This window comes from Pipistrellus hanaki, assembly GCF_964339955.1.
Source record: "Pipistrellus hanaki genome assembly, chromosome: 1".
Lineage (NCBI taxonomy): Eukaryota > Metazoa > Chordata > Mammalia > Chiroptera > Vespertilionidae > Pipistrellus > Pipistrellus hanaki.
In genome coordinates, this window is record NC_140503.1 from 181,943,762 (window position 1) to 181,970,201 (window position 26,440).

At 46.6% G+C, this 26,440-nt stretch overlaps 1 protein-coding gene across 3 annotated transcripts in view; it reads left to right on the plus strand.

Annotated features, from left to right (window-relative positions):
* The window catches only part of USP46 (ubiquitin specific peptidase 46), a 108,967-nt gene that overhangs the window by 50,022 nt on the left and 32,505 nt on the right, over positions 1-26,440 (plus strand). Inside the window, exons 7-9 of one of the 3 annotated variants that reach the window (XM_084900083.1) lie at positions 1,898-2,095; positions 5,285-5,363; positions 6,833-8,921. In XM_084900083.1, coding sequence (XP_084756209.1) covers positions 1,898-2,095; positions 5,285-5,363; positions 6,833-6,934 — 379 coding nt within the window. In that variant the 3' untranslated portion in view covers positions 6,935-8,921. Of the gene's footprint in view, positions 1-1,897; positions 2,096-5,284; positions 5,364-6,832; positions 8,922-26,440 lie in introns of those variants that run through there. The other 2 variants (XM_084900084.1, XM_084900082.1) reach the window with 2 other exon arrangements.

Below are 26,440 nucleotides of genomic sequence, written 5' to 3' on the forward strand. Positions count from 1 at the left end.
CCAGTAACATGGTTAGCATTGCCCAAACATTGGAACTTCTTTTTATTTTAATTCTCACCCGAGGATACGTTTATTGATTTCAGAGAGAGTGGAGGGGAGGGAGAGAGAGAGGTAGAAATATCTGTGAGAGAGAGAAACATTCATCCTGCCTCCTGTACACGCCCTGACTAGGGATCGAACCTGCAACCTAAGTACGTGCGCTGACCAGGAATTGAAACCACAACCTCTTGGTGTACAGATGACGCTCCAACCAACTGAGCCACCCAGCGAGGGCAGAGCTGCTTATTTAGAAGATATGAGGTCATAAGGAATGATGAGGAAATCAGTAGCACATCAACTGCATGGTAGCTGCTAAGAGAGTTGTCACATTCTGAATTGATGTAGGACCCAGATTGCCCGTCCCTTTCCCACCACCAGTCACCAGTCACAGCTCTTGGGCAATGTGAGAGAACCAGTGCTTCAGTGATATTTTCCCCCAGAAGCCAAGAAACTTGACAATTTAATTATCCTGTGAAGCCTCTCTGTGAGTTAAACTTACCCGGCCCCTGGTTGTGGAATGTTCTCGGTAACTCATAGATGCTCATTACCGCCATCCAAACCCTCCGGGGCCTGAAGCCGAGGATGAAATAATTCCTCTGCCCAGCCTCCCGGCCCTCTCATCTTTCCCTGCTGATCTAAACTTACAGAGAGAAGGTTAGTCACCGTGGCAGGCGGAGCGTGGGCGGGAGGCACTTCGCCCTCCTTAGTGGTCAGGGAAGCTCGCCTCTGCTCCCATCCGTATGCTCTAAGTCAGCCTAGGCCAGCCCAGGTTTTCAATAGGTGATTTCCAGAGGTCTCACACATTAAAATGTCACGTGCTTCTATAAAACAGGGGGTTCCCCATAATTCATATGTTTCTGCTGATGTTATTTTGCTTAGTAATTTTTTATGAACAGGGTTTTACCTTAATACATTCCTAAATAGTATTCTCTTAAAATTTGTCCCTTTCAAAGAATATGCATCACTGTGTACACAAGCCGAGCAGAATGTACACGAATTCAGGACATTCGTAGGCGGGGCCCTGCAAGGTGCCGGGAGGACTCTCTCTCCCAGCAGTGCTCACTACTGAGGCTGTTGTCTTTGTGACTTTCTGCCAAGGAATATTAATGGCCCTCGGGTGAAAAAGCTTTCTGTGTTTATGTAAGTTTGGGGAATGCTGCATCAAACAATAGGAAACCGTTCCTTGAGTGTGGTTTTCTCAAAACCACTGGCTAAGGTGCAGGGAGGAGCTTCAAACAGTGGCATTGTCCAAACACCGCAGAAACCCCACCCCCTGTTAGTGTCCCCAGGGCGCCGAGGAGGTCAGTTTGGGAAATGGAGCCCTGAGCCAACCCCCGAATGAGGAAACAGAGCCAGAGAAGGGAAGTGACGTGCCCAAGAGCACAAAGGGAGTGGGAGTGAGCTTGGCATGTTTGGTTTCCTGATGCCAGCGGCCGGCGGTGTCGGCACATCCCCGCTGGTCCTCGGGACCTGGAAGTCCAGACCACACCCTCATGCTTGTCCTTGCCCTGGAGCTGTCACCCTCCTGCCCAGGATCTCAGGAAGGGGCTGGAGGATTGCCCGAGTGCTCTCCTCCCTGGCAGGCGAGGGCAGTGACAGAGCGATCGCACTCCCTGTTTTTATTGGCACAGATGTTCTGGAATGTCTCCTCTGACCAAACAGAGACCTAGGCTGCGCTTTTCTCTGTGCTCAGTTAGCTGAGGATGTGGGAGAAGTCAGCTCTACACGAGCGAGCAGACTTTATGAGTGGTGGGTCGTTTGCAGTTGGTCAGAGCTGCTCTCCATCTGTGCGGGCAGCAGTGGAGTCTGTTGCCCGAACGGGTCGGATTCACTGATGTTCTGTTTCTCGGTTCCGTAGGATGAGAGTAAAGAAGCTGCCCATGATCTTGGCCCTGCACCTGAAGCGGTTCAAGTACATGGAGCAGCTGCACAGGTACACCAAGCTCTCCTACCGCGTGGTCTTCCCGCTGGAGCTGCGGCTCTTCAACACCTCCAGCGACGCCGTGAACCTGGACCGCATGTACGACCTGGTGGCCGTGGTGGTGCACTGTGGCAGGTACGGGCGGTGGCAGGGCCCGGGGGGCACGGGGGACCTGTGGGTGATCCCTGTGCCGAAGCAGCTCCAGCTGGGCCTTTCCTGGGCTGTGAGTCTCAGTAATAATGGAGTTGTTTGTGGAATCTCTTCCAAGCTCTTGTTTATGTATCATCTAAAACAAATACAAACGTGTCTGCATACACACATAAAGTAAAATAAACTGCATTATGATAAGATAATCTAAATGTTTTATCACAAGGGAAATAATAAATCTCCTTTGGTTATACATGATGCTTGGAAAGAGTTTGAAATAACATGAATGCATAAATGCTTATGCTAGGATTTTAATTTTTAAAAGCCAGGTTACAGGTTATGGGATTTTGAAAGTGTTTTAAGATGTATGAATAAAGACTGGAAGCAGTAGGTCAGAGTTTAGTGTTCTGGCTTTTTGAATGATTGAAAATGTACTCTTAAAAATATTATTTATGTATTTCTCAGTCTTTGCCCAACATTCCATGAGAAGTACATAATCAGGCCCTGGCTGGTGTGACTTAGTTGGGTTAGGCTTTCACTTGTAAACCAAGAGGTTTCCGGTCCCCAGTAAGAGGCGTGCAGGAGGCAGCCCAGCAGGGTTGCACTTTCACATCGATGTTCCTCTCGCGCGTGCGCGCTCTCTCTCTCTCTCTCTCTCTCTCTCTCTCTTTCTCATTCTCCTGTCTTCTCCCTCAAAAAAAAAAAATAAATTATTTAAAAAAAAAACACATAACAGAGCAAAGTCTTCTTTAAAAAAGCACATAATCAGGAAGAAGAGAGAGAAGGCCCTTAGATACAGAAGAGCATTGTTTTGCTGAAAGTCCTTTGATTAAATATTTCTGATAATTAAATATTTTTCATATTTTGGAGATGTCTGAGCATGTCTGAGCATTGAGACTTCACCTCTTTTTTTCCTTTACTCACGGTCGGTGTGTGCCCTCTCCCCGGGTGGGCACGGCTTTTCCTGCCTTGCGGGTTCTAGATTCGGGTTCTAGATGGTGACAAGCCGCAGTGCAGGTGTCTTTTCCTCTGCATCTGCCCGGGGCGTGCACAGGAGGTGCGCAGCTCCACGAGAAGGAGTGGATTGATGAGTGTTTAACCCTGTGTTGGGTGGATGGTATCCCGAGCTGTAATGTCACATCTGAAGCACCGTTTTGTCCTGCACACATTAAACAACTTCAAGTCACTGGGTATTTTCTGTTCTTGGTTATATTGACCAGGCAGTTACCAGCCGGCTTTGTGTTTTCCCTGAGGAATAGTTCTAACGGGCCCCTTTGAAGAACCCAGGGCCCAGTGATCTGGAAGCCAGCCAGGAACACTGGGTGGGCCCCCGGCTGGGGTTGGGAAGTGGAGGTTTGGGGATGCAGAGCCTGGTACCTGGAGGGCATTGTGGCCGAGGCGGGCGGTGTGATGGGGAAATGGAAGCACTCAGATTTGTAGGGTACGCCTGGGTGTTCAGTCTGGGTCTCTGTGAGTGCCAGCTCTGATCCTGGGAGCCCTGGGGAGGGCACAGCAGAGACCATTGAGGAGACAGGACGAGCGGGAGACTGGGACAGTCGGCCTCTGTGAGGGGTGCAGGAGGTCAGAGCAGCCTTGGCAGCAAGGGTGAGTGGGTGCTGCGTCACGCATGCTGCTCACTGGGATTCTTTACATTCTTCCCACGAGAGCACGTTCTGACACGCAGAGCACCGGGAGCTCTGAGGTTGGGGAGCTGAGCCTTCTCTGCGCCAGGGCCTCCTGGCTCGCGGTGGCAGTGGGTTTATAGCCTCGCTCACCGATATCTGCTGCAAGCACTTTTGAACCCTTGTTTCCTGGGTCTCCAGGCAGGATCTGAAGGAACAGCAGTGAGCAAGACACACGGGCCCTGCCCTCAGGAAGCCAAGGATCTAGTGGGAAAGGTAGCTAACAAGGAAACACTGCAGCCTGCCACCGCCCAAATGAACGGACCATGGCAGAACACTTTATGGTTTTGATTCATACTATGAGGAATGAGCCAACCGTGCGGTGAGAGCGAGGGGAGGTGATGGCAGAGATTTATCTGCCCAGGCGACCTTGTAGCTGAGACCTCAGGATAACACAGGCCAAGAGTGCAAACACGGGGGAGGGCCGTTTTGGGCAGCTGCAGCGGGCGGAAGGCCGGCGTGTGAGGGGCGATCGGTGGAAGCTGAGGAGAGCAGGGGCCTGGGGCTCAGGGAGGCGGCGGAGGTTGGAGAGAGGCTGGACCAGTTCGGGTGGGTCATCTTGTATTTGAAGAAAGGAACCACAGGGAAATATAGCTTTTCAGTTCTAGTGGTGCACTGCACAAAACAAAACTCTAAATTTAGGATTGCAATCTCATTTGTGCAAATCTAACTATAGAATGATAGCTGTTTAATAGTTCTTTCTACTTGTTTCCTTGTTGTGTAATATATCTTTTTGTTTTCATGCTTGGTGTAGTATACATTGTGGTTTAGTAACATCTTTCTGAAACTTAAATCAGCTCCTCAGAATTTCCCAGGACCTTCACGGCTCACTCACAGCAAAGTCCAGAACCTTAGCCAGGAAAGCCCTCCCCCTCCGGCTCTGGCTGCCCCTGCCTCTCTCAGCTCCGGCCTCCCTGCTCTTCCGGGTCCCCCAACACCTCTGCACTTGCTACTCCCTGTTCCCCACGCTTCCATCTAATGCTCCATGGCGTGTCCCTCAGGCCTTACCTTCAGGGAATTTCTTCTGCTCACATCTCATATTATCAGGCCCTTCCCTTCCTTTATATCCGTCCCTCTCCACTCCTTATGCCACCCATCGGCTCTATTCCTCTTTACCACCACTGCAGAGACATCTACATTCTAGTTTGTTTATTCCCCATTCAGCCCCTGTCCCCCCAAAAGTGGGACTTGGTTTTGTTCACTGCGTTTTCCCCCAACAGCCACAATAGGATCTGGCACATAGTAGGTATGCATACAGTGGTTATTCGCTATATGTGTCGAATCTGAATGTCTGTTTTCCCCTGGATTGTGAGTCCTTAGGCGCTAGATGTCTACTCCTCTCTGCACTCTCTGTGCCGAGCAGAGCACCAGCACCTGGTGCTCCTTTGTGAACCGGTCAGGCCACGCTCTGCCCTGACGCTAGCTTTCTCTAGTGAGTCGCTGCTTATAAAGACGTAAATGTTAACAGGGCTACTGTCTTTTTCTGCCTTTCCAGCGGTCCTAATCGTGGGCATTATATCACTATTGTGAAAAGTCACGGCTTCTGGCTTTTGTTTGATGACGACATCGTAGAGGTGGGTATGCAGAGTGCTCTGCGGCAGGGGTGGGGTGGGGGTCGCATTTTTGGGAATGTTTAGGTGTGGATGTTTTTTAGAAGAGGCCTGTTTTCCTACCATCTGACCTTAAAACAACATACATTTCTCTCAAAATGAAACCCTGCTGCTTCCCATTCTCTGTGGAGAAGGAGAAGGGGTGTGTTCATGGCCTACTTAATACTATGTTCTTGTTAACTGATCAGCCATGGACATGGGAGCTTTATGCCACCATCAGTCATATTTATACACTAGTGGCCCAGTGCACGAAATTTGTGCAGAGAGTGGGGTTTTCCTCAGCCCAGCCTGCACCCTCTCCAATCGGGGACCCCTTGTGGGATGTCTGGCTGCTGGTTTAGGCCTAATCCCTGTCCTAAACCAGCAGTTGGACATCCCTCTTGCAATCTGGGATTGCTGGCTCCTAACCACTCACCTGCCTGCCTGCCTCCTGATCTGCCTGCCTGTCTAATCGCCCCTAACTGCTCTCCCATACTGGCCTGATCTCGCCTCCAACTGCCCTCCTCTGCTGGCTAATTTGGTTCTGATTGGCCAGTTTCTATGTCAGTCAGTGTCAAAAGGTCTGCCTCCTAGGCAGCCATTGGGTCCTTACATTTCACCCAGATTTGGTTCTGATTGGGCGGTTTCTGTGCCAGTCAGTGTTTCTGGGCCTATCAACAGGACCTGATCAGAAAGGCAGGGGTGCTCAGCAGCCCTGGTGGAAGCCTGGAGAGAAATGGAGGTGCAGCTGCTGGCTTGGCCCGGAGAGAAAGAGAGAGGCAAGTGCTGATCAACAGCTGCCACACAGGCTACATATCAGACCCTATTTCTCTCTTCAGGCCTCTCTCTGGGCCTGATTCACAGCCCCCTCAGCAGTCAGTGCTGGGTCACCATGGCAACCTAGCACTGACTGCAGGACTGACTTCCGGTTGGTCAAGCCTCCAGTTGTGACAGACCCAGGGTTTTTATATATTAGGATGAGTTCTGCTGCCTCATGAAAAGACCAAATCATGCACTTCAAAATTCTATTAAAATTCTCTCATTATACCAAATTTTTCTTGTATTGGTTTTAAAAACTTTATTTTTCAGTCTGTTGGACCTGGAAAATCTTTATATTACACCAAAGTATTCCAAATGTTGATTTTGTTGTAGAGGCATAGTAGCTGGATGCCTCAGTTTGCCATTTGATAGACAGAAGGCCTGGCTCCTTCAGCATGCCCACATGTGGCTGCTGATGGATTAGAGGGTGGCTTTCTCCCCAGAGATGTGCAGTTCATGCAGTCGTGTCCTCTGCCAAGTCTGTGGAATTACCGTCTGCTATCGGACGTTCCCAGTTGTGATTTTATAGCCAACATTGTTTCTGACATTTTCCTCGTGTGTTTCATTAGTTCTCCGGTCCTTCTCCCAGTCGTCATGTTATACAAATATATTGTTTTATTTCTCTTTTATTGCAGAAAATTGATGCCCAAGCTATTGAAGAATTCTATGGCCTGACATCAGATATATCAAAAAATTCGGAATCTGGATATATTTTATTCTATCAGTCACGAGAATAATGTAAAAAGGACTGGGACTAACTCAAGAGGGGGAGTGTTCAAAGCACTGTTACCTGGGTTCTCTGGGGACTTGCTTCTCCCTGCAGCCCACCAATGTATTACTCCGAGTCTCAATGATCTGGCTGTGTTAGACTCTCTCTCTCTCTGTTTTTTTTTTACATGCAGCACTATTCGTGGTCTTATTTTAGTCTGAGGTAGAAGTTAACTGCAATCAGATTGTAGTAAGATTTATATGAATAACAGTTGCTAATTTTAGGGTTGGGTAAACATTATGCCACTGGCTGTTTCTGACTGGATTAGAATGACATGTCCTAGAATGTCTTCAGTCTGTTTGGGGGTCTTTGCTGAGCTTCCTAAGTGGTTCCAGGGTCTCCTTTCAATGCATTCCTTTAACGGGTCCCTGGAAACGTTGCTACCCATGTTTAGCTTCTTTGCCTCAAAGGACAGAATTGGGTAGATGTTCACCTTTAGGGCTGCAGCTATAGCTTTAAGTGTGTGCAGGTGAAGTTGTTTAAAAGTGAGTAACCTCAGATGCTGACACCATCCTCCAGGTGGGACAGGGTGAAGAGCTGTCCGAGGTGCCAGCGTGTGCCCAGACTGCGCTCACCTCGAGCTAGAATTCCCCAGGCAAAGAGGGTGGGAAGGTCAGAGCAGGCAAAGCCAGGAGGAGGAAGCTTTCATGGGGAGAGAAAAGTTGCTTTTCTTATCTTTCTCCCAAACCGCATTTCAGGAAAATAACTCCCTGCTGTGTGTTTCCAGTGCCACTTTCTTCTGTAAGGTCCCGTGTGCTCTCTCTCTCCTCTGGCACTGCTAAGCTTCCAGGGCGCCCTTCCAGCCCCGGCGCTGGCCTTTCGCAGTCCGTGGCTGCAGGGCTGGGACCCGGTGGCTGCCTCCAGCGCAGCTCTCCCGAGCAGCCAGACCCACGGCATTCTGTGCCCGGGAGAATGCGGGCGCTGCCCGTTAGGACCGTCCGCGCGCTGGGCCCTGCCCTCTCCGAGGCAGCTCGGCCCGCGTGCTGAGGCAGTGGCAGCCCAGAACAACACGGAACCTTCCCTGGAGGGAAGACTGGAGCTAGTGGCGTGAAGGTGGGTCGAGGAAAGTGTCAGGGGGTGGGTGGAGGGAGGAGCCAAACAGCAGCGTTTCTTTGACTCAGGCTCCTAGAATGCGTGACAAGACAGAGTTTTTGGGAAGAACCTCATCTCACCCTAGTTTTTTTTTTCTTTTTTTTTTCACTTTTGTTATATATGTATTTATTAGATCATTTGAGTATTGGTACCTTTTATTAAAAGGGTTGATGTGGTGTTTTGCCGATGAGCTGGTTTTTGGTTTCCTACAAATGCTATGAGTCACAGACCTTCCTTTGGGAAGTCGGTTGACCTCCATACACTATAATATACTGTGAACACATGATCTTGTTACCTAATAAATCAGCAAACGAACATGCAAGCGTTTGGCATAATGTGAGCTAAAATTGAAATTGAAGATGTTAGTGGCCATTTTGCAACAAGTAAGAGCATAGCACTTTATCTAGATGAAAACTGGATTTCTTATCTTTGAAATATCGTGAACTGTTTATTGCTCAGAACTTAAATAAGCATGCCGACACTTCATTTGTTCATGCTTGAAGTGAAATGTTTTACTTTTCACTGGAGAAGACAAAACAGGGTGATCTTCACGTTATTGTTTTATACGAGTGACAGAAGTATACCTTGCCTTGTTTAAAGGCAAATTCATATTTATGAGTATTTTGTCTGTTTTTTCCTCCATGAAACATATGCAGTGATCACTTACCGGGAAGGTGAGTTTTTATTCTGTTATTAAGGAGAGACACTTTCCAATTGAAGGTGATTGCTGTAGGGAACTGTTTGTACTATATATAACCCATATATTTGACTGCAGGTTGCAAAGTTTAAGAAAATGATGGTTGATATCTAATATATTTGGAACTGATTCATAAGGAAAACTATTAAAATTGTCTTTGAAATGACTCTTGAAGCTAATTTATTAGAAAAAAAAAGTTTCATTTGGAAGCCTGTATAAGTAATATCTAAATGAAAAATCATAGATTCAGGATGCTTTTTGGTGGCTTTTTTTTCTTTTTTTTTTTTTTTTCTTAAATGTATAAAGAGATTTTTTTCCATTGACTTAACTGAAATAATTCCTTATCATAGAAAGGATCAGTTAAAATTCAGTACTCATGGATAGATTTTGGGGATAAAAAAACAAGAATGGGGAATAATGCAAAGATATGGAAATGGTCGTGTGATGCAGGAAAAGATTGGGAAAATGCATTTATCCTCCAATACACCATCAGGTTTTTAAACTTTAGAGCTCTCTGGTAATTTCTCCCTTCTCTCCAATTAATGAAACATGCACTAGGCAGCTACATTCCCCCGGGTCACTCCACGTCCGATAAAGACAGCAGCATGCACACACTTTTCTTTTTCATCCCTCATTCATCCCCCAGAGCAGAGATTGTGGGGGAAACGCTGGACCATTCGAAGGCCAAGGTTAGCACAAAACCCAGCAGTGCCCCTGGCGCGGCCAGGGTCTTTACGTGTCGTTTTCGGCAGGAGGAAGGCCTGCTGTATTTCTTTTCTTTTTTTTTCTTTTTTTTTTTTTTAAATATATTTTATTGATTTTTTACAGAGAGGAAGGGAGAGAGATAGAGAGCTAGAAACGTCGATGAGAGAAACATCGACCAGCTGCTTCTTGCATACCCCCTACTGTGGATGTGCCCGCAACCAATGTACATGCCCTTGACTGGAATCGAACCTGGGACCTTTCAGTCTGCAGACCGACGCTCTACCACTGAGCCAAACCGGCTTCGGCTCTTTCTTTTTCTTTTCTTTTTTTTTTTTTTTTTAACTGCTGGGTGTTTTAAAATGAATTACAGTGTTTTACACTTGACACAAGAAGAAATATTTGCTTTATTGGCTACTGACTAGTTTAGCATCTAGTGGTGCAATGTGCCGAAAAGGTGAATTTTGGTAAAATGCTGACATTAGTCCCACACGTCGGTGCGTTTTCTGTTCCGAGGCTTCACGAAGCAGCCTGGTCCGAGGCAGCCAGGGAGCAGCACAGGAGGGTGCTGGCTGGAGTAGGAAGCCGGCTGGTTGTATAGCCTGGTATATTTTGGATTTCAGATGAAATGGGGAAAGAAATGACAGAAATGGCCCTCGGCGTTTATTTTCCTGGGAGCCCCTAATTTCATGTTCATGCCTAACAATGAACCATGCTCTCCCTGGAGCCGAGGGCTTATTTTCGATATTGGAGTGTAGCTTTATTACAGATGGATTTTATCTTTAAACATTGCATTTTGATCAACTTTGTATAGTCCCGTGTATTAAAATATTGTGCACTAAATGTTTTGTTCTCCTGTGGTCAGGCCTTTATCAGCACTGTTATGATTCACTCTGTAGATGGCATGGGTCAGGGAGAAGGGTTTCCTACTTTTCTGCCTAAGTAAGTTTCTGTTTTCCAGTATTACATTAATTTATTTTTGGCTTCCATTACTGTGTAACCAAAATAGTTACTCTGTGTGTGTGGCATTCATATGACTTTGTTGCTAAAAACAAACAAAACGAAAAACAATTAGTTTTCATTTAAAATAATCTGTACCTTAATTTTTTAAAATGTAACAAATTCAAGCACTTTAAGCAATAATGTCAATCTTGTGAAATTTTAATCAGTTTAACACCCTGCCTCTAAAATTGTTTGCAGAAAATAAATAAATTTAAAAAAATAGGAATTCTCTTCCTAGAGAATTATATCTGGGTAATGTTATATACATTATGTTATAAAAATGTGGGTCATTGTTAAGTCTCATATCTAGGTAGTTATTCTGGACTTAATTTCTTAGCAGTGGAAATGTAAAGAACATTCTGGTCATTGTAATAGATGGAGGCAATGCTGCTGTCAAGGTTGATAAAGTCACATTCTGGAGGTAACTTACTATTTTTTAATGAACAGGCCAACAGAATTAATCCTAAAATCTGTATCTGGAGAACGGCAAATTGAGCATATCGGTGGGGGGAAAAAATTAAGGATTGGTAATTACGCATCACCAAGAATGGCTTAGCTAGGGACTTTTCATATTAAATCTACTAGTTGCGAAATAAAAGATTTATTTCCCCAAAAGGAAGTGGCTGCAGCTCTGAGATCCCATCAGTATCTGGCTTCTCCCTGCTTGCTCTCAGTGTTGCCTGAGCTTGCCTGTCAGCTCCTTCTGGGAAGCACACAGTTTTTCAAAAACATAAAACCACTACATTGCATCAAAGGACTTGGGCATCTTGCCTTTTCATTCTCATGTTAAAAAGAGCCAGCGTGTTGAAAGTCTTTAACACTGGATTTTATGAATCAAATATCTAAACACTTTTTTTTTTTTTTTTAACATTATCCTATATAATAAAAAGGTGATATGCAAATTGACCCTAAGGGCAGAACTACCAAGGAACAACTAGTCCCTATAACGTGTACTGATCACCAGGGGCCAGACGCTCAACATAAGAGCTGCCCCCTGGTGGTCATTGTGCTCCCACATGGGGAGCTCTGCTCAGCCACAAGCCAGGCTGACAGCTGTAAGCAAGTCTCCCGCCTCCTGGGCAGCGCTAAGGATGTCCAGCTGCTGCTTAGGCCCGGGGGAATGGGCCTAAGCTGTCAGTCGGACATCCCCTGAGGGCTTCTGGGCTGGCAGAGGGAATGTCTGACTGCCAGCTTAGGCCCAGTCCCCCTAGGGAGCAGGCCTAAGCAGGCAGGTAGATATCCCCTGAGGGGTCCCGGACTGCAAGGGGGTGTAGGCTGGGCTGAGGGAACCCAAATTTTTGTTCACCTGGCCTCTAGTTACCAAGTAATTAGAAAACAGTCATTCAGGGTATGAGAGTTTTTAAGCTGTGTGACCATTTTATTGGTTTATTAACCAGTGTTTCCTTTTTTATAGTTCCCTTATGATGCAACAGTGCTTGGAACAAACCACCTTAGGAATTTACAAAAAAATGAAAGATAACTTCATGTTGGTTATGAGGTACCACAATCAGAAATGATATGAGATTTTCTAATAAGTATTCCTAACTTTGTCCTCATTTCCCACACGGCCATTCATAATAAAGTATTTATTAACAGCCTTGGGTATTGTATTCACCTCAGTTGCACAGACCATGTTTGCGTGAGGGCGCAGGCTGCATCAGGGTGGTGTGGAATCCCACAAAACCCTTCGTGGGGAGGTTGGGCACTTACGTTGCGGGTTGAAATTATATTTTTTTCTTACCTCCTCAGCAAAGTCCTGAGTTTTCAGAACAAAACTGAGACTTACAGATTTGACTTGGCTGGAAGCAAAATAATTTGATGGTTGAAGCCACCATCTCTCGATATTTAACCAAGTCCTTTGCTCCAATTCAGCTGTAATTTTATTTTGGCGTCTCTCTTAATTGACCTTGCCTGACAGAACATTCTGTGCTGAGACAACTGAAAATAAACACGAGACATTTTAAAAGTGAGCCATCACACCTCCTGAGCAAGCAAAGCCTCTTCACTCTAAAGCTCATCTCCAAGCTGAGTTTTATTCGCCCGTTTCCCAAGCGAAAGGATAGAAAGACTTTTTTTTTGTAAGGACGTAGGAAAACTGTTTGAAAAGTCTTTGAAAAGAAGTTACTTCTGCATATTCTATTTCTGCAACCCCCAAACCTAGAGAATACAAATAAATCGCTAGCCTAGGTATGTTATATGTCCCCCTTGGACTTAGAAGGCTTTGTTAGAAGTTGGGGTGAAGGTTGTGGAATGGAGAGAAGCCCTCTCTCCCAGATGTTCATTGATAGCCCCGGGGTCTTTAAACTTTGTCATCTGAGGAGTTGTGAAGATTTATGAGGAACACCCTCACTGCAGACTCTGTCCTTAGGTGGGAATTTGTATGGGATGTAGAAAAATGAGGGGTGTGGATCTCAGGAGCAAGAGCAGGGGAATGAAGTTAAGATTCTTCTAGCATTACTTCTTAGCGTCCAGCCTTGGTCCCTCCCACTGCCCCACTCTGTGCACTTGGCCCTGCAGGGTTAGATGGAACTCCAGGGCTCCCCACAAATGCCTTTAGCTGATGGATATCCAACCTACAGATTCTGTGCTCTTTGCTGTTGCTCCGACCTTGATCTCTGATGGGAGGATTTTTAGATCCGATTCAATAGTAGCCTGAAAAAGCTCTACTGGATTTCATCCAGGTTCTGTTGTGGGCTGGTCGCCAGCTGGTGCCATCGTCAGCATTTGGGGGAATAGAGGATCCCAAATGAGGCATAAGAGTTCAAGTCCTGACTGTGGCTTCCTGGTTCCATGAAGTTCGAGGTTTGTGCGACCTAATTTGTTGGGGTTACGGTGCTAATGCATGGTGTTTGGAAGTGGGGCTCTTCTCTGGGTTCTCAAAGAGACAACTGTCAAAACAATGGAAAGCATAGACCAGCTAGTTATGTGAACAGCGTTCTGGGCTAGTACTATGCTCTCCTGTTCCATTTCATCTAATCCCCACAACGTTCTCCAGGCACAAAGGCGAGTCTGAAGAGAGGTGAGAGAGGCAGCAGCCCCTGACAGCCAGGCAGCGGCCTGAAACAGCTGCGCCTTGGATGTTGGTAGGGGCTGCCCGGCACCCACAGCTGCTGGGTCGAGGTCTTTTCTGGCTGGACGTGATCTCACAGACACCAGCCTCAGACAAGGGCATGCTGAGGCCATGATGAAGTGAAACAAAAAGGAATAGGACAACTTCATAATTCTAAGCAGAGACAAAAACAAGGCCACTGCAAACCACAAAACAAACGTCTCCTCCCCCCAAATCGGAGTCGGCTTCACCCAGGGCAGTGTTCGCTCTCATCGGTCCTAGATGAGGTTTCAGACACACAGTCCATTATCCCCACTGCTTGACCACACCCAGTCCAGATGGGACCCCCTTTTTCTTGAGCCTTCCCCTAAAGAAGCAAACTAGAATCCCAATCCCATGAGTTCTTTCTCTTCCTCAGCTTCCCCACGGTGTGTGGCCTCACTGCTGTGAGGGTTACAGGGTGCATTCAGCCACAGTTGTGTGCCTGGGGGTCTGGCGGGAGAGGATGGACAGAGGAGTGTGCTAACCCGACAGAGACGCCACTTCCCGCCGTCAGCCTGGGCTGCTGCCCCGCCGTCGTCTGGTTGATTCTCAGTAACTCCTGCCCAGACCGGTGTTCGGTCTGGATGCCAAGAGAAGCATCTTACAGGTCACTTGACACATCTGGACCTCAGTTGTCCCTGATCTGTCAGATGCAGTGTGAGTGCAGTTGTGATGTATAGAAACTCCTGGAAAGCTTGACAGGTATAGAACGAGGTGATGGTGAGCGGGATGTGGTGAGACCAACAAGCTGTGTTCTTTATGTGTGGATCCCTGGCACCTCTGCACCTGCCCTTGGATTCTCTCAGGCCCAGGTGTGCCTGTCTCTGGAGCCCGGGAGTTCTCGGGGGGGTCACACCTCGAGGCAGGGACCGTAGTCGGGGATGGGGCCTGAGCTCCACCTGTCGCGAGGGTACAGAGTCTGCTTTGAGAATTCCAGTGTTCTCCCACAGAGAGGGTTCCAGTTCTCTCTGGGTCTGGTAACATGTGAGATTTTTTAGAATCATAGGGCTGGGGGTGGAGGGAGGGTGGGAGAGGGGTGAAGGCGGAGGGTCAGAGGGATGATTGGGGACATGGTGCAGAGTCTAGTGCCCTCTAGTGGGAATAGCTTAAAAATAGCCCCCAATTTTTCTCAATTGCTGCACACATTTCCCTCTATATAGCCTAGATAATATTCTATATAATAAAGAGATAATATGCAAATTGATCATCACACCCTCACACAAGATGGCCACCCGCATGTGGTCACATGATGGCTACCACAAGATGGCCTGCAGGGGAGGGCAGTTGTGAGTGACTGGGCCTATAGGGGAGGGCAGTTGCCGGCGACCAGACCTGCAGGGAAGGGCACTTGGGGGCAATTGGGCCAGCAGGAGAGCAATTAGGCATCAATCAGGCTGGCAGGGGAGTGGTTAGGGGGTGATCAGGCTGGCAGGCAGGAGTGGTTAGGGGCAATCAGGAAGGCAGGCATGCGAGCGGTTGGGAGCCAGCAGTCCTGGATTGTCAGAGGGATGTCCGACTGCTGATATAGGCCTGATCCCTATGGGGTCCCAGATTGGAGAGGGTGCAGGCTGGGCTGAGGGACATGCCCCCACCCCAGTGCATGAATTGTGTGCACCAGGCCTCGTGTGTGTGTGTGTGTGTGTGTGTGTGTGTGTGTGTGTAATCTGCCCATGGGTTTTGCTAAAAAATCCAATACCTTACAGTTATCTTGAAGTCAAACCACGGCCTAAATTAAACAGGGAAGATGCAGTGAACACAGGATCCCAGAGTCGCAGGAGAGAAGAATACGCCTCCCTGACAACACTCTGAAGGTTTTGCTTGGAAGGGGGGGCTGAGTGAAGCCCAGGGCCTGCTGTCAGGCCGGCTGGATGGAGGGCCCTCGGTCAGTTGAGGACAGCTGGTCCCTGTTCCTGCTCCTCTTTTTCCTGCTACAAAGAGGAAAGGAAGAAAGGGCAGGGAGGAAGGGAGGAAACACAGCACCTTTGAGAAGCGGACGGAAGGGTTTAAGTCAAAGGTCTGAGAGCCACTTTCTCATTGGGGGAGGGTTAGGGTCAGTGCCAGGCAGCGAGCCAGCTGAGGTGGCAGGGCCGCATTTTATTCCCCATAGTCCCACCCAAGGGCAAATACGCTGTTTTGTTTCTGTTACTCGTGTTTTGGTGAAAATTCTTAGTAAGCTATTGATTTTGGGGGGCACAAAGATTAAGAGCTCCCCAAAAGTGATACAGTTTAGAGACTCATTGGTTTAGAATTACTGGAAAAGTACAATATCTTGCATTTTGGAGCAGTTTTACATTATTTTTTTCTGCAGTCCTTTATTTGTAATTTTGTCTGTTGACCTCAAACTTTAGGATATACAACAGAACTTCAATTACCCTGGCCCCTTGAGTGTGGCTCTTTTTCTCTGCTCCATTTGTACATGGCAGGGGGGGGGGGGGGTGAAGTGTGGGGCAGGAAGTCTGTTGTAACATCCCACAATAAGCGAGGGATGGACGGGTAAGATGAACATTCAATAAAGAAAAATGGCCCAGGCTAGCTGGAGGGAATGGGGGAAATGCCGCGTTGTTCTTAGGCATGGCTGGCTGGTGTGTGATTTCTGTCACCCTCAGCTTTAGGTGAAGCTGACTGAAAGCTTCTCTTTTAAAATGGATTTCATGGAAGGCAGGTATATTTTATTTTTAAAAACTTTATTATGGCCCTAACCGGTTTGGCTCAGTGGATAGAGCGTCAGCCTGCGGACCGAAAGGTCCCAGGTTTGATTCCAGGCAAGGGCATGTACCTTGGTTGTGGGCACATCCCCAGTGGGGGGCTGTGCAGGAGGCAGCTGATTGATGTTTCTCATCAATGTTTCTAACTCTCTGTGGTTCTCCCTTCTTCTCTGTAAAATGTCAATAAAATATATTTTAAAAACTTTATTATGGGAAATGGTAAGCACGCACAAAAGTAGAATAGAGAATACTGAACCTCCATCCACCCACGACTCTGCTTCCACAGCTCACGGTGGCCAGCCTTGTTTTAGACGGAGAGACTTTTCAGATAGTCACCTTCAGGGGCGGAAACACCCAAAGGGTAAAGGCGTGAGGTGTTGGCACACTTTAGATTAACAACCAGCTCTAAGGGACTCTCCACTTGTTCTGTCATTTACTTGAAATCGTGTGCCATTCCTCTGACTTGAAAGGTTTCCTCATAAACATCAGAAACGTTTTTGTAGTGCAGAGGTTTAATGGTTGGGATAGATGTAATCTGTATCATGGACACTGAAATACGAAACTTTTGTTCATTTGGTCTTTCCCCGTGTACACAGACATAAGAGCACAGACTTTGAAATGGAAGGAACGTAAACGAGAATGTAGACGCTGCCACCTCCTAGCTGTGTATTCTGGGTCCGTCTCAGTTTGCTCACCTGTGAAATGGAGATGAAAATAAAAGTACCCCTGTCTAAGTGCTGTCCTGAGGATTAAATGTCAGGCGCATCACACAACGCTTGCCACTGTGTTCAGTGCACTCAGTGCTTTTGCTGTTGGAATGTAAGTGTTCAGAATGGATTAGCCGCTATTTTGCCATTATTCATTCATTAAGAGACCTGGACTGGCTGAACACAGCGGTCCCAAGCAAATCTCCTTAAGTACATATTTAAAATAGGACTAAGTGAAGTTGCCTGGGTTAATTTGAGAAAAGAGGTGAGACCGTGCAAACACCATTTAGCTTATTTTTTTTTTATACTTTGGAGGTCTGACTGCCTGTCCACGAGACACCAGCTCATGCTCAGTCTCCGCCGTGGCCTCGTTCTGAAGTTGGCTTTTTATGTCTTCTTCTCCTTTAGGGCAAAGCATCCGCAGACTGGGGTCTCGGGCATCGCGGATGCTATTGTGGCCGGTGGGGGAGAGAGCAGGAAGCTGGCAGCAAGTCGTCAGTCTTGCCCTTTGAGCAGCTTCTAGAAGTAGCTTTGCGAGAAGTGTTGCCCGCAGAGCTGTGCCGGCCGCTGGTGTCTGTCAGCATTTTCTGCACTTGCTCAAGGACGCGGCTGCTGCTTGCAGGCCTTCCTGGGACGCACACTGTGGGGCTCAGCAAGGGCCACCTGTGCTGGCGGGGCCCCACTCACAGAGGCTCAGTGTCTCCGGGGCCCGAAGGGGCAGCTGAGGGCTCTGGTGAAGGCTGGCTCAGCATACCAACTGCGCCAACTTCACAGCCATTCCACAAGCCCTTTCCTGAGCCGTTAGGGAATGCCAACTGGGCTCTTTCATTCAGAAATGCTCTTAATTTCCCGAGGACAGTGGTCGGCAAACTCATTAGTCACCAGAGCCAAATATCAACAGTACGACGATTGAAATTTTTAAAACTTCTTCTAAAGCCACTTCTTCAAATAGGCTCGCCCAGGCCATGGTATTTTGTGGAAGAGCCACACTCAAGGGGCCAGAGAGCCGAATGTGGCTCGGGAGCCTCAGTTTGCCTACCACTACCCTAGGAGTAAGACAACACATTCATCTTTTCTTTTTAAAAACACCCTGTATGACCGTAAAAATAAGAGGAGTAAATGGTCATTGTCCATGTTAGGAAAACATAGTAGGAAAAGAAGAATCTTCAGAATGCTTTTTTGCCATTTTATTGGGGGGCGGGGGGGCGGTGCTGGGAGGCGGGGGGTACATTGGACTTCCACACATATGTTTACTAAATTAAAGGTAATGCACACATCATGATTATTGTTAAAAATCCCAAAATATCCAGTTAAATGGAGTAACAATGGAAAGTTCTCCTTTGCTTTCTCCCAACTCCACTTCCTTCCCCAAAAGTAACAACTAGTGAAAGTTTGTAGGAGGCACCTCCAGACCTATTTTTGCAAACACGCACACACACACACGCACACACACACACACACACACACACCCATTATCTAAACACACATACACACACACTTAGTTTTGATTTTAAAAAATGTTATTAAATATTATGATGTAACTTGCTTTTTATTCCCAACTTTATAGTCTTGAAGCTCTTTCTACCCTAAAGCGCCTTCATTAAAAAAACAAAAAAAGCCGAGACCGGTTTGGCTCAATGGATAGAGCGTCGGCTTGGGGACTGAGGGGACCCGGGTTCGATTCTGGTCAAGGGCATGTACCTTGGTTGCGGGCATATCCCCGGTGGGGGGTGTGCAGGAGGCGGCTGGTTGATGTTTCTCTCTCATCGACGTTTCTAGCTCTCTATCTCTCTCTCTTCCTCTCTGTACAAAATCAATAAAATATATTTAAAAACAAAAAACAAAAAAAATGTATGCAATTCTGTATGTACCATATCTTACTTACTTTTTAAAAATATATTTTTATTGATTTCAGAGGGGAAGGGAGAGGGAAGAAAAATTAGAAACATCAATGATGAGAGAGAATCTTGGATCAAGCCCACAACCCAGGCGTGTGCCCTGACCAGGAATCCAACTGTGACCTCCTGGTCCATAGGTCCATGCTCAGCCACTGAGTCACACTGGCTGGGCTTTCCCATAACTTATTTAAAAAAACATTTAGGTTCTTTTTTGTTGTTGTTGTTGTTCTTTTTTTTTTTTTTCTATTACAAGCAACTTTGCACTGTGTACCCTTGTACAGATAGTTCTGTGCATAGAGCATTTTAAAATTTAAAATGCTACGCCTTAGGCAGGAAGGGTTTTACACTAAGGTTCAAAAGGCTTAGCCATATCTGCATGCAAGTGTGGGCTTAGTCCAGGGAAAGTACTTGGGGGAATCAGAGGGGCTCGCTACATCTTCCAGACAAGAGGTAACCCTGCCCGCAGAGCTGTTTGGCGTCATGGATGCCAAAAGTCCATAGTTACTTAATGTATAAGGACCCCAGGACCCTCACCCAGGGCAATTGCTGGAGGCCTGATTTTAAGGTTGCTGTCCTCATCTGGTCTTTGGGGTGAGCGTCCTGGCGCCATGAGAGGCTTGGAAGTTGCTGTGTGTGTTTTTCCACTGCTGCCCTTTCGGCCGGGCCTAGCGTTTCCAATTGTGAAACTTCTCACTGAAAGGTTTCCCCTTGATTTAGGGTCATTTTGTAATCGTTGCCAAAGGCGCATGATTTAAATTGTAAATGCCCCAAAAGGCACTCTGGTTCTGTTGTTCTTGAGATAAAATTCAGAAGCCTGAAAGCTGAAGGGGGGGACTTGGAAGGAGCCCTTGAGAAGCTGCCATTTCAAACAAAGTCCTTGATGAAAACGATGCCGTCACACCCCCTCGCCCCCAAGTTCTCGGAAATGATCTTGTGTGTCGGTCAGACAGTCCCTGGGACAGTGGTTCCCAAACCCACTCTACCTGGGGGTAGGTTTGCTCTGAGATGCTGAGAGAGGCCAAATGCTGCCTCGGGGGCGGAGACTGGAACCCAGACCCCACACAGCCCAGAGCGGTGGTTTGCCAACCCCAGCCAAGCGGCAGAACTGAGGGAAGCTTTCAGCAATGGTTTCCTGGGTCTCAGCACCCTGCTTTCCCTTCCTTCATCTGCAGGACCGGTGTCAACCCTCCAGCATCTCTTCATGTTCATGGCCAACTGCCTTGTCCAAGCCACTTCTCCACCTTGCTTGGACCGGCCTTCTTTACTGCTCCCTCCAACCCCTTCGTGCCCAGCAACCTGAGGGGTTTCTTTTGCCTTTTGATTCTGAAAAGTTTCAAACCTGCAGACACTTCGCCAGAACAGAACAGGCACCTGTACAACCTTGACCTCGAGTTACCGGTTGTGATATTTTGCTACACCTGCGTTATTTCTCTGTATATATATGTGGGTACGTCATGAGCACGGCTGTTGTAACTGCTTTGGCTGACCCACTTATAGGAATACTGGAGACATCGCGGCCCTTCACGTCAAAATATTTCAGTCCGTGTCTTCTAAAAACAACAGCATTCTTTTACACAGCAGCCACCCTACAAGGATCGAGACATGGATTCAATACTATTATTTAATATGCAGTCCATAGTTGCATTCTGCCCATTGCTCCCTGAAAGATGAAACAGAGGGGAGGAGAGCAGGCGGCCAGGACACAGGCTCTATTGGTGGAGAAGGCCCTGCCGGGCTGCCTTCCAGAGGGGAGAGAGTACACGTGCAGGGATGAGGGCACCTTTTGAGGGGAGGAAAGGGAAGGGACGGGGCTTAGGGCACTCGGCACACACTGATTGGTGGTTTCATGTAAGGCACATGATTAGGGACTTAGGAATCGGGGGCTTAGAGTATTTGGCAGATGATGATTGGCGGTTCAATGTGTACAGTCCATATAAGGTGCCTGGTTAGGTGCTCAGGAATGTTCGGACTGCAGGTGGAGTTTACGTCATTCTCCGTCCATCAGATCAGCTGGGGAAAGGGAGGATCTATCACTCCCAAAACGTCCTTTATAAATTATTATTTTTTTCTTCCAGGAGCCCGTCCCTAACAGACATCTAGTTGCCTTGCAGACTTCCTTTGTCTTTGCTAACATAACATGAGGGTTTTGGGAGCGCAGAGCTGTCATCTGTAGCACTCCCCCCACTCCCTTTGAATTCATCTGAGCTTTCCTCACGCGGAAGCACAGGTGACTCACTTTTGTAGGGTCCTTCTCAGAGCATCCGTCCGGGTGGGGGGCATTTCTAACCCCGGGATCAGGCCGCGCTTCCGCTGGCTGTGTCAGTGTTCCCGGCTCTCCGGGAGCCGATGGCTCCGCACCAGCCAACAGGCCGCGCAGTGGGGCCCTGCTTCTCTCCTGTGTGTCTCCTGCCCCCTTCTCTGCTCTTCCCTCCAGCCAGTCAAATCATCTCTCCGGAAGCTGTCTCTCCCACTGCCTCTCCCCTCCTTCTCTTTCTCATCCTCCTCCAAGCACACTTGACATATAATAGTATATTAGTTTCAGCGGTGCAACGCAGTTACTCACCATTTATGTACCTCAGGAAGTGATCACCATGGCAAGTCTCCTAATCATCTGTCACTGTACAGAGTTGCTGTGCTGTTACTGACCATGTTCCCCGTGCTGGGCATTGTATTCCTGAAGCATCGTCGTGTTTTTTTTTTTTAAGACTGCTTATCTTTTAAAAAATATATATATTTTATTGATTTTTTTTTACAGAGAGGAAGGTAGAGGGATAGAGAGTTAGAAACATCGAAGAGAGAGAGACATCGATCAGCCGCCTCCTGCACACCCCATACTGGGGATGTGCCAGCAACCAAGGTACATGCCCTTGACCGGAATCGAACACGGGACCCTTCAGTCTGCAGACCGACGCTCTATCCACTGAGCCAAACCGGTTTCGGCAGCTTCGTCGTTTTATAACTGGAAATTTGAACCTCTTAATCCCCTTCACTGGTTTTCACTTATTTACCCTCCCACTCTCCCCTCTGGCAACCACAGTTTGTTCTTTGTATCCTTGAGTCTGTTTCTGTTTTGATTATTCATTTGTTTTGTGTGTGTTTTGTTTTATAGATTCCACACATAAGTGAAATCATATGGTATTTGTCTTTGTCTGTCTGACTTAGTTCACATAGCGAACTAAGTATTATATCCTCCAGGTCCATCTACGTTGTTGCAAATGGTAAGATTTTAATCATTTTGTAGAAATTCACAGGATATATTTTTATTTTTATTTTTATTTTTATTTTTATTTTTTAGAGAGAGGGAGAGAAAAAGGAGAGAGATGGGGGAAGATATCGATGTGAGAGAAACATTGATTGGTTGCCTCCTGCATGTGCCCTGACGGGGATCAAACCTGCAACCTAGGTATGTGCCCTGATCGGGAATCCAACTCCCAACTTTTTGCCTTACGGGACAAAGCTCCCACAAACGGAGTTGCCCAGCCAGGGCAGAGTTCACTCATTTTCAGGGCTAACATTCCATTCGGGTTCCTCTTGCAGTTGGTTGATCTGTACATTCCAGGAGTTCAGCTATGGAGGAGAGATAGAATAAGGAATTGCCGTCAGCTTGAAATGGAATCACGACAAGGCGATTTTTATTAAAAACATGTTACCTCCCTTGTGTGTTCTTCACTGTATTTATTCCTTTTAATGCTGGACCATTCAGAAGTCAAGGTAAGCCACCTCTGGCGCTTGACACAACCCCTCCACCACGTGACAGGTTAGGGCTTGTTTTTATCCTTTAAAGATTTTTGCTGTAAGGAATTTTAAAAGTTAGCATTTAAAAAGTAAACTTCTGATTTTAGAATAACTTAGATATACAGGAAAGTTACAAAAATATGACAGAGTTCCTATGTAACCCCTCACTTCTTCCTTGACCTTGCAAGAGTTGTCAAACTGAGACACCCAGATTGGTACATTTTAAAAAATATGTATTTCATTGATTTTTTTACAGAGAGGAAGGGAAAAGGATAGAGAGTTAGAAACATCAATTCAACTGCCTCCTGCACACCCCCTACTGGGGATGTGCCCACAACCAAGGTATATGCCCTTGATCGGAATCGAACCTGGGATCCTTCAGTCTGAGGCTGACAATCTATCCACTGAGCCAGACCGGTCAGGGCAGATTGGTACATTCTTAAGTGAACTTGAGGCTCTATTCAGATTTTCCTAGTTTTTCCACTACTGCTCCCTTTCTGCCCCAGGATCCAGTGCAGGATGCTATGTCACGGTTAGTTGTCACGTCTCCATAGTCTATTCTGCTCTGGGATCTGGGACAGTTTTGCATTCTTGTTTTTCATTGACAAATGTATTTTTTTAAAAAAGATGTCAAATATGGTAGCTTACTATATATATGCATTGTGAAATGATTACCACAATTAAATGAATTGCCCTGTTTTTCAAGATCTTGCCAGTTTTGAGGAATACTGGTCAGCTCGTATTTATCTATTTATTTATTTATTTATTATCTTTTAAAATATATTTTATTGATTTTTTACAGAGAGGGATAGAGAGATAGAAGCATCGATGAGAGAGAAACATCTACCAGCTGCCTCCTGCACACCCACTACCAGAGATGTGCCCTTGACCGGAATCGAACCTGGGACCTTTCAGTCTGCAGGCTGACACTCTATCCACTGAGCCAAACTAGTTTCGGCTACTGGTCAGCTCTCTTATAGAATTCCTTCCCTGTCAGTTTGCCTCATGATTTGCTCGTGATTGGCTTGCGCATATGAGTTTTTGGAAAGAACCCCACAGCGGCGAGGTGCCTTCTCCTGCGTCCCGCCGGCAGGTGCACACTGTCCGCAGGCCTTGTGGCTGCTGGTCCCTCGGCTACGGCGGCATCTGCAGACTCGGCCACGGTAACATTACTGCGTTTCCCACGCCGCAGTTTGTCCTTGGGAAAGAAGTCACTAAGTCCAGCCCACAGCTGGGGGCAAGAGCCTGCTTTAAGAAATTTAGTAAATATATTAGTTTTGAGATTTAGAGTTTAATATTGTTTTTCTTTTCAGCTGCTTCTGGGGTAGAGAGGCTATATTTCTTTAAGATGTCTCAATCAGCCGAAACCGGTTTGGCTCAGTGGATAGAGTCGGTCTGTGGACTGAAGGGTCCCAGGTTCGATTCCGGTCAAGGGCATGTACATTGGTTGTGGGTACATCCCCAGTAGGGGGTGTGCAGGAAGCAGCTGGTCGATATTTCTCTCTCATCGATGTTTCTAACTCTCTGTCCCTCTTTCTCTCTCTTCCTCTCTGTAAAAAATAAATATATATATATTAAAATGTCTCAATCAGACCTTGTTCCCATCTGTCTCTAACACAGACTGCAAAGGCTTTGATATGACGTGGCGTTTCCTAGCTGGTTCACAGCCAGAAGAGCAGGGAGTTGCTAGGAAGTATTACATTGAAAAGATTTTGAAATTCATGAAGAATCCCTGACATTCATGTAAACATCAGTAGATAGTTACTGAGTGGGTCCTGCGTGCCCAGCAGTGCGGGCTCCAAGGACGTATTTCTCCACCCTGCAGCTTGGAGTGGGAGAATGAATCTAATCGCTTGCTGGGTGCCTGTGATGAGCTAAGTGCTCTGTATTTATCGTTAAATCCTCTTGGCTGTCCTCATGCAAGGAATTTTTTCACCGTCCCTGTGCCATTTTATTTTAAAAATTAGTTTATTTCTATCAGAAAAACTCTGCATCAAAAGATCTGCAGGGACATATCAGTGTTCATTCCCCTTAAGCCATGTGATCCCCCAGAGGTAGTCCCCCTCGCCAGTTGTAGCCATTTCTGGTGTTTGCAAATTATATGCTTAAATTATTCTTAAATTTAAAAATGTGTTTAAGGTAAAATAAAGCACTCACAGAGCACCACACAAAGCCAGAGAATGGTTTAGGGGGAAATTGTGAGCCGAACACCTTGTTGCCAGCACCCAAGGCAAGAAGGAGGACTTTGTGCGAACCCTGACGCCCTGTCCTGCCCTCCACCCTCCTTCCCCAGGTGCTACCGCTCCGCTGAGCCTCCCTGCTGTCACTCTCTTGTGTTTTAAAAATAGTTTCATTACCCGGTGTGCATTCTTGGGCACTATGGTTTGTTTAGTCTTGATCATGAAAAAAAATAAAATAAATAAGAGTATGTGTTTGTTTTTAAAAAAATATATTTTATTGATTTTTTACAGAAAGGAAGGGAGAGGGGATAGGGAGCTAGAAATGTCGATGAGAGAGAAACATCAACCAGCTGCCTCCTGCACACCCCCTACCGGGGATGTGCCGGCAACCAATGTACATGCCCTTGACCGGAATCAAACCTGGGAACTTTCAGTCCGCAGACCGACGCTTTATCCACTGAGCCAAACCAGTTTCGGCAAGAGTATGTGTTTTAAGACTTTTTTAACCTACGGGTTTCTTCTCATCTTTTTTTTCTTTCCTTACAAAATCTACAACCTGGATTTTATTGGGTTTAATCTTGCAGGCTGTTAGCTTGCTCAAAGCTGAGAGTTCCTTATATACTGGCTAGATATACAAATAGAGACTGCCTGCCTCAAATCTTTCTCACCCCTGTCATTTTTTTTTTTTTTTTAAAGAAAAACTTTGAATACAGTCAAATGATTATTTTGGAAGGTAGGAAGATGAAGGGCAAATAGAAGTGTGGGTGCTTGGTAGAGACTACCAGTATTTTACCTTTAGCAGAAAAATAACCATGATTTAATATATGGTTTTGAAATAAATTTTTGAAATAAAGAAGGCTTTAGAAATTGCATATTGAGTGAAAGGAAGTGCTCTGATGTGTGCCTGAGTTCAAATCCTGACCCACTGCTGCTTCGTGGTTTTGTGACCTTACCTTCTTGGTGCATCAATACGCTCTTCTGTGCCCTGGCTGGTGTGGCTCAGTGGTAGAGCGTCATCCCAAGCACCTAAGAATCTCGTGTTCTATTCCCAGTCAAAGGCATGCACATACCTGGGTTGCAGGTCAATCTAAAACCCTGGTTGGGGTACATGTAGGACATAACAAATCAATGTGTCTCTTTCACATCAATGTTTCTCTCTCTCTCTCTCTCTCTCTCTCTCTCTCTCTCTCTCTCTCTCCTCCCTCCTCCCTCTCCCTCCCCTTCTCCCCCCCCCACTCCCTCCTCCCTTTCCCTCCCCTTCTCCCCCCCCCACTCCCTCCTCCCTCTCCCTCCCCTTCTCCCCCCCCCCACTCCCTCCTTCCCTCCCTTCCACTCTTTCTAAAAATCGATGGAAAAAATATCCCCAGGCAAGGATTAACAAAAAAATAAATAAAATAAAATTGCTCTTCTGCAATATGGGGGTAATAATCGTTAGAGGGTTGTTGTGGGGCTCACGTGACATAATACATGTAGACAGTTTTGGATAGTGGTTGGCAAGCACAAAGTAGTATTTTAAGCTGTTATTATCTCTGCAGTGGGGAATAGGTTGAACATCATCAGCTTAAGTTGGATATACATGGCTAGGATTTTTATTCGTTTGTTTGCTTTTCCTCCTGGTACATTTCCAACTCTCATTCACGTGATTGGGGACAAAATTAATTCATC